Here is an 8,203-nt window from a genome sequence, read left to right on the forward strand (position 1 = left end):
AGCCAGAAGGGGGTGTGTGCTTGTTTACCTCCTCTGGCGCTGGTTTTTCTCCAGCATTTTTGCAGGCCCAGCCCTGCCCCTGAAAGCAGAGATGCTGAGAATCCATAGCAGTCGGGGGAAGAGGTGGGGGAAACAAACCTATAGGCAGCAGATTTTCCCCAGGCCAGTGAGAGCACCCCAGGGACCCAGAGCAGGCCAACAATGCAGTTGCCTCCCTCCTGCAGCTGTAGCTATGGAGCTGGGTTGTATTTTCCCCCCTCAATCCCTCTGTTGATTTTCTTAGGGACTCACCTCAACACCTCTCACCTACCTGGCCTCAGAGGGTAGCCATGTGATCTGTGAAGTTGGTTCCGTCACATACCTTTTGGTCCTTGCCATATCCAGGGACACTTGGTTCCCGTTCAGAGGTGACCTGGTGATGTCTGCAGCTGGTAGGGGGAGGAGGAAGGCCAGGTGGTGGGGATTACAGAGGAGCCAGCTGTATAATGACTCCCTTCGGAACTGGTGTGCCTGGACCCCTGCCAGGGTGTGCTAATAGTGCTCAGCGCTTGGCACCGTTTCACTCTGGGAGGATTTTGGTTTTCCACTGGAATCGATTGTTATTGCGCTCTCCCTCACACACACATTCTCTGATTTGCTTCAGACACAGCCTGTGTTTGCACAGTCCCACTCCATGATACTTAGCTGCCCTGAAAGTCATCCCTGCTTCTTTCCAAAAGACTCCTTACCCCGCTATAAAGCCCAAGATCCTATATGAACCAGGCAGAGAGCCATCAAAGAGACATTAGGTCCCCTCTGGTTTAGCCCCTTGGCCCATGCTGAATTGTTCTGTGTCTAATTGCGCCAGCTGTGGCTACTTTTAAAGTGATTGAAGCAATAAGGCTCCCACCCATTCCCTTGGGAAATTATCCCACAGCCCCATGGGTTCCTCATGGATGGGAGATGCTTCCCCCTACACTTTCCCTATTCATCATCATCTCATACCCCTAGTCACCCCTTCTTGGGCAGCCTGGAACAAGCCCTCTCCCTTCTTGTGCCTTCATCTGCTGCTGGGCAGATGGAGGCAGCCTGAGAAATCCAGTGTTACACAGCCCCTTTACCACCCAGATCCTACATCCCCTCCCATCCCCATCTCTGCTTCTACAACCAAGCAGCAGCAGCGAGTGTTAAACATGAGTTTATTTAATATCGTTTTACATTTTAGCAGATTCTAGGCACAGGGCAGCAAAATCTCGTACAAGAGTGAGGGTTTGAGCTTCAGCACCGTTCTCCTGCTCTCTGGCTGCGACCAACTGCACTAGCAAAAATGGGCAGGTGCATGCTGGGCACACCCAAACATGCCCGTCGAGCAGCTGGTCGTACAATTGCCTCTTTTATCTGCATATGCGAAAGTGGGCCGAGATTTGGGACATGACAGCCCAGGGACAGAAAGGACCAGATCCTCACGCGGGCTCGGCTCCCACTGAACTCCAGCCACTCATTTAAGTAGCTAAATGGGAACTTTGGGATGCACAGCTATTTTCAAAATGTGCCCCCCACATATTCATGCATTTTTTCAGGTGCCAATTCTCTCATCTGCAAACACCAGGGGGGTGTTTATACAGAGGTGCATTAGAATCAAATCAAACTCTCCCTCCTGCACCATATGGGCGCTTCCACCACGCAGGGCTTTGGACTGTTTCGCTTTGTTCTGTGGCTGCCAAATCAGCAATGACCCTTTGGGGACAAACACCCAAAATTAAGACTGTGGGGTAACATCCAAGAGCCCAGGGAACTTTACCTATCCTGGACTCTGTCCCTTTAATGTGCTGTCAGTCCTGCCTGGCTCCAGCAGTTACAAATTGTTTATGATAATGAAAAGCGAGATCAGGCTAAGGCGACTTGTGGATGGAGGCCAGCCTGGGTGTGGAGGGGGAGACACTCTGGGATCTCTTGGCATAAGTATATTTGAGACTGGGATGTGGTGTCCCAGCTAGCAAGATGGGCAAGGAGCAGATGGGAAGGGGGCTCCAGCTAGAGCAAGCAGATCATTGCAAACTGGCTGACTACAGCCTGGGACGGGTGTGTGTGGAGATTTAGTCCATTGCATATTAAAAGCCACAGCTTCCACGTAACATGTGTCCTGTGCATAAGGGTGACTGACTGATCAGTGGCAGAGGGTGGGCAGCAGCTTAACTTGACTGCATGACAAGAGATGCCAGGAGCTTCCTCTCTTTCTCTCCTGGATGTTCCTCACACAGCTGCCCCAGTTGCACAGCCAGGCCTGGACTCGTCAGCCTGCAGGGAGTCCCCAGGGGATTGCAGCAACAGCTTCTGCCCTGCTAGTGGCAGGCAGATGGATTCACACAGCTCACGGGTCTCAAACCTGTTCCTGTTCCCTTCGCAGCCACCATACCAAAAGAGGGTGCAGTGCGCAGGTTGGGTCTTGTTAAAGAACCACTTCAAGGTGTAGGTGTGGCAGGGGCCTGCGTCTCTCTCCTGCAGGCACACAGCTGCAAAACACAACAGGCAGCAAAGGGCTCCTGATCCAGTCGGAGACATCCTGGGGTGATGGTCAAAGGGCCAAACCAGACGCCTCCAGAGCTAAAAGCAGAAGCTGCTACAGCTTGAGCAGAAGAGCCATGGCTCTCTAACTGGGGCTGCAGCAGACTTCTCTGCGGGGGAGCTGAAACAGGCACTCACCAGTGGGTCCCATTTGCTCAGGCAAAACTCCCATTGAAGTCAATGGATTATCAGGGACTGCAGGACTTGGCCCACACAAGCTCACTTCATTCAGAAGAACCCCAGAGCACCGAATCCAGGCCTCCTAGGCCAGGACCTTCTCTCCCCCTGCATAGCCCAATGGAACCTCCAAACATCGCTGCCATACACTGCATTTCCCCAGGAGATACACAAGGCTTACACTGGGAAACCTACAAACCACGCGCTTAGTGCTCTGTTTCCCCTGAAAACTCAATGTGCCATCTATGCCAGGCTTCCAGATCGTCCCTCTTGCAGAGCAGCTCAGTTCACGAGAAGCGCTGCGAAGGATGCTAGCGCTCCACCCCCATCCTTCCACAAAGCATTTACCTTGAGTCAAGTTCTTCTCGTCCCCAAGCCCAGCTGCACTTGTACCTGTATCCAAGAGAACCACAAGGGTCAGAGCATCACTAAAAGGGGAGTGACAACACAGTGCAGGCTCCGGAACCAATGCAGGATGATTCACGCTTCAGTCACCCCCTCCCCACCCTGCACCCAAAGAAGGAGCCGTCTCAGCCATTGGAGTCACGACTGGTTTGGACTAATCTTGGGCTGACAGCATCGTGGCTGAGTTCTGAACCCTGACTACATCTGTCACAGCGTGAGCTGGCCCTTTAAGGGGGAGTTGAGACTCAGCCTCACCTGTACCAGGTGTAGCCCCACGTGAGGGGAATGAATCCAAGGGGTCATGTGATGGGAGCATGCAGCTGAACTCACGTTGCCCTGGTATTCCTCAGCAGGCCTGGTTCTGAGTCACACACTCCCATCACGTGACCTCCCTGGACTGGTTCCCTTCACCTGAGGCATTGGGGGATACACCTGACACAGGTGAGGCTGAGCCCCAATCCCCTTAAGGTTGGGAAGGATGGAAAACTTCCATCAGGGCCATCTCTGCTTGAAGCAAGAGCACACGAAAAAATCATTCGCTCCTTGTCTGAGAAGCAAAGCTGTTGGCTATGTTGAGGGAACACCCTAAACACGTTGCTGGGTTGAGCCAGAGTTCAGTCAAAGCCATTCGAGAGGGAACTGCAAGCGACTGGGAGAGAGGGGAGGTTTGAAAGCAGCTGCAATGGATTCTGGGAATAGGCTTGGCGAGACAGCAGAGAGGCAAGATAAAAGCTGTACGGCCAAGGACTATATTAGCTGCATTCCCACAATCCATTGCAATTCTGGCCCAGCTGCCTTTGATTCAACTCTGGCCCAGCCTCAGCTGATAAAGCTAATTGAATTCATCTCACAAATTGGTGCCACCTCCCCAAGACATGCCCCTGTGTCTCCTCACCTCCCTCCCTCAGACCAAGCCATTTATGGCCCCAGGCTGCCCCACGTACTTCGGTCAATGCACACACGGATGCAGTCCTGCTCGCTGTTGAACCGGTTAGCATTGCCACCGCAGCCACCATACCAGAAGCGCTCGCAAGAACCTACGTCCACCCGGTAGTACCACAGTAAGGAGTAGCTGGTGCACTTGACGCCAGAGTCTTTGCCCAGGAAGCACGGGTCTCCGCTGTCCACGACGCCTCTCCCCTCGCTGGGGCCGACGGTGGTTGCCTGCATCCCATAGTGAGGCACAGCACCAGGCGTGGGGACCCTGCTAAAGCAGTGCACTTTTCACTGGCAGGCCCAGATTCACTGATAAGGCTTCTGAAAATGGTGGGTCTGAAAGGCCTGGTCAGGAACTTGGATGATGGTTCTGGGCCCAGCTCTGGACGTGAGAATGTCCCCTGAAAACGCCAGGCAAGTGCTGAGATCCCACTGCAACAGGTGCTAAGAACCCTCCCAGGCAGAGAGAACCGGCATGACCTGGCCCAGGACACCAACATTAGTTTTGGGCAGGTGTCTGGGTGCGTGGGATGCCTCCAGTAACCTCAGTCATCCATTAATACCAAGCCTGGCAGTATTAACCTCCCCCCCCCCTCCCGGGAGCCTAGAACGGCACCACTCTCCCCTAGAAATGGTGCATACATAGAGTAGGGGATGCAGACACTCCTGCATCCCTCCAGCATCTCCTCTCTCCCCACCTTCCTTAGCCTCCCGTCTCCCCAGTCCCCGTGATTTTAAGCATTGCTCTTGCTGCACTTGCAGCTCCGGCCTGTTAATATGCCAGCCCGTGTTCTGCCTATGCCCCTGGAGCCAGTTCTTCCTAGGAGCAACAGACCTGGGGAGGGTGCTCTGCTGACTCGCCCAGCTGGCTTGGGTCTAGAGGCCAGACGTGGAGAATCATGTTTCCACCACTAGTAGAGGAGGGAAATTTGTCATTGGGCCAGCCAGTTGCACCTAGCAAGTGCAGAAATGCAGGATTTCCCGCCTGCAGTGCAGCCATAGGGTAGCTCGGCCAGGGTAGAGTCCCCTGCAGTTCCGGTCCATACCCTAGCACGAGCACTTAGGAAGAGGGGCTAGGAAGGCAGGATCAATAAGTGCCATCCACTCACCTATCTGGGCTCGGTGGAGGTGGAGTCATAGCACTAGGACTGGTGGGGGCAGGCTCCATCTGACACCAAGTGCTGGTGTGTTCCAGAGGATGCCGTCTGCTTTCCACTGTAAAGCGCAACGAACAGGCAGGGGAATGAGCGAGGCCTCCATTTTGCCTCCCAGCCACTCCAGCCCCCACCCTGTGAGGCTCCCTGCCTCCCCTCTATACTCAGCCCTGGATCCTACGGCCTGGAGCATTCAGAAAGCCCTTGTCCAAGTGTAACCCACGGGCTAATTGAGTCACAGCCGCTTCTAGTGGCTGTTTCATATAAAAGATAATTGCCTACTACTGCTACCAGCTAGCAGGGGTTACTCCCTCAGCAACAGGCTCAGTGGCATGAGCTGTGGGCAGAGTCAGTTCCTGCTGATGGGTCCTTGGACAAACCCTCGTTCTCCCTCTGTCAGTGACTGCTGCAGTCAGTGTCACGGCTGGAGGAAGTCTCCATGGCCAATGGGAATTCCTCATCCTCAAGCCCCTGCTGTCACTCACCCAGCAGGTTCCTCAGGAACCCCAGAATCATCCTCTCTGCATACTCCATTTCCGGCTCCTGGACTGAGCCCAGCCGCAGGAAGTGGTATCTCCATGCTGGGAGAGCCAGAGACTCTGGCATGACCCCTTCCTGCCTGCCAGCCTCCACCTGGCCCAGGGCTAGGATGAACATGGCAAATGCCCGGCACTGGGCAAAGCGGGACAGCTCTGTGAGCGTCTCCTGGTCCCACAGATCAGTTTCCCCGCTGACTACAGCACAGAACACCCGCAGCTGGTGCGAAGGGCTCTCCCGGAACGCCTGGCGCAGGGTCCGTGCTACGGCTTGGCTGGCTGGCATCGCTGCCTCCCTGGCAGCCAGTGAGAGCTGCAGGTGCTCTTCAATCCTCTCTCTGGAGCCATGCTGGGTGAAAGGAAACTCCGACAAGTCCTCTCCAGAAGCTAGGGGAGTCCTGGAGGGCCCCGTCAGCACCAGGGAGACACGGGTGCCATTGTCAGGCCATTCAGGGTGGGGGGAGATCTTCAAATGGTCCAGGATGCTGCTGAAGAGATGGGCAACTCTCCCCATGCTCCCGACTGGCAGAGCGAGGGGGGAGTTATCCACCAGCAGAGCCAAATCCAGGTCCATCCCCAGTGGTTTTTGTAGCAGGGGCTCCTTTATGCAGTTCCCGGGCTTGCACATATCTGGGGGAGCAGCAGAGGGACAGAAAGTGATCATGCATCTTTCCTGAAGCAACAGCTGAAATACAGCCGCAAGTAGGAAGCTATCCATTGTGGCATCACTCATTGGGGAGAAAGGAAGGATGGTTTTGTGGGTTATGGATCTGGGTTAGGACTTGAGATCTAGGTTCAGTTCCCACCTCTACCACAGACCCCCTGTGAGACCTTGGGCAAGTCACTTAATCTCTCTGAACTTGCAACACCCTTCTGATCTTGAAGTCCATAACTCTGTATCACTCTTCTACTATAGCAATGGGGACCTGTAGATAGGACAGGGGCAGCTAACTGCATATTTGTCTGGGTGCAGGTTGGAAAAAAACAAACAAACCCCAAACCCCACAATAACATCAAAAATAATTTCTGGTCAATCTGAAACTACCATTTTTCTAAATTCTCAGCAAAAATGTTAGATTTCAGTTCCGAGCGTTTTTCAGCATTTTGAAACATTTTCTTAAATGAGGGAAATTTCAAAACCAAATGTCTTTCTGCAATGAGTTAAACCATTTCAGAAACGTTCCCTTTTTCCTTGCAAACAAAACTGGCCCAGATTCACAAATTGTTTGGTCGACCCAAATCTGCATTTTTCTGCCCAAAGGTTTTGCCCAACCAATTTTCTCCCAGCTCTCCCGATAAGCACTTAGACAGATGGTGCTGTGCAACAACTGCAACCTGAATCGCTCACATTCCTCATTCTGTGGCCTCCAGACAAAATCTGCCGTGGCTAAAGATGAGTCTCTCTGGGGAACCTGGTTCCACATGGACAGTCCTAGAGAGGGCCCAGGCCCTAATTTCTATTTAAAGAAAGGTGAAGAGGTGAATCCCTGGGAGTAGAGAAGATCCCAGCTCCCACTGAGAGACTAGTGAGGTAAATCTGGGATTTGTTTCCTTCCTGATCACTAGTGTAGTATCTAATCCTAAATTGGGAGTGTTTCTTACAGAGATCCCAAAGCACTTCCCACTGCTCCTGTCTCAACAATGAGCCCAACAGCGGCACGGTAAAAGGAGTCTGGAACAGTCCCTACACTCAGGTCGGAGTCTCAAGATGCTGAACTTAGCTGGCCAAAGCCAAGGGGTAGGGGAAGTGAAGCGCTGGAGCTGGGACGAGGGGAAATAACAAAGCCTGCAGGTGTATCTCTCTGCTTCCCGGGATTCCCTCTGGTCCTCTAGGGTACATCTGCACTGCCATGAAAACCCATGGCACTGAGTCTCAGAGTCCGGATCAGCTGACGTGGGCTTGTGAGGCTCAGGCTGTGGGGCTAAAAATAGCAGTGTAGACATTCAGGCTTGGGCTGGAGCCAGGGCTCCAAGACCCTTTCCCCACATGGGATCTCATGCCATTTTATAGCCCCACAGCCTCATAGCCTGCCAGCCTGTCAGCTGACCCGGGCCAGCCGTGACCGCGCCACACGTCTTTTGTTGTGGTTCAACTGATTCTCAGGCCCTACAAGCCAAGACTCCCGCTGAGCAGCGGAGCCCCTTACCAAAGCAGAGCGTACAGAGGAACACAGCTTCCCGAAGTGCATCTGCATCCCGGGATGGGTCTGCAGCCGGCAGCTGAACCACTCTGAACTTCTCGTCCATCTGGCAGGAAAGGCAGGTGGACAGGGTATAAATGGGGGGTGATTGGGCCCAGCGGCCTTGAGGGAAACTACGTGCAAAGGCGCAGGCTCCAGAAGCAGGAAGTTACCGCCCGGCCCGGGAGAGCACTCTTCATCGCCACTCCCAGGGCTCCACTCGGAAAGCAGCCCAACTGAGCTGTGGGGAACAGCCAAGGAACTGCCCATC

At 53.8% G+C, this 8,203-nt stretch overlaps 1 protein-coding gene across 1 annotated transcript; it reads right to left on the minus strand.

Annotated features, from left to right (window-relative positions):
- Positions 1-1,167: 1,167 nt before the first annotated feature.
- Positions 1,168-7,999, minus strand: LOC137156282 (collagen alpha-5(VI) chain-like). The gene is made up of 6 exons (XM_067552997.1): positions 7,900-7,999; positions 5,702-6,382; positions 5,172-5,277; positions 4,071-4,330; positions 3,070-3,114; positions 1,168-2,492 (listed from the first exon to the last, which is right to left on the minus strand). Exons 1-6 carry the CDS (start codon positions 7,997-7,999, stop codon positions 2,233-2,235), a joined length of 1,452 nt encoding a protein of 483 aa, XP_067409098.1. The 3' UTR covers positions 1,168-2,232.
- Between the last annotated feature and the right edge of the window lie 204 nt (positions 8,000-8,203).

This window comes from Emydura macquarii, unplaced genomic scaffold (assembly GCF_026122565.2).
Source record: "Emydura macquarii macquarii isolate MOO-44397 ecotype Brisbane River unplaced genomic scaffold, CSIRO-AGI_Emac_v2 contig_1418, whole genome shotgun sequence".
Taxonomy (NCBI): domain Eukaryota; kingdom Metazoa; phylum Chordata; order Testudines; family Chelidae; genus Emydura; species Emydura macquarii.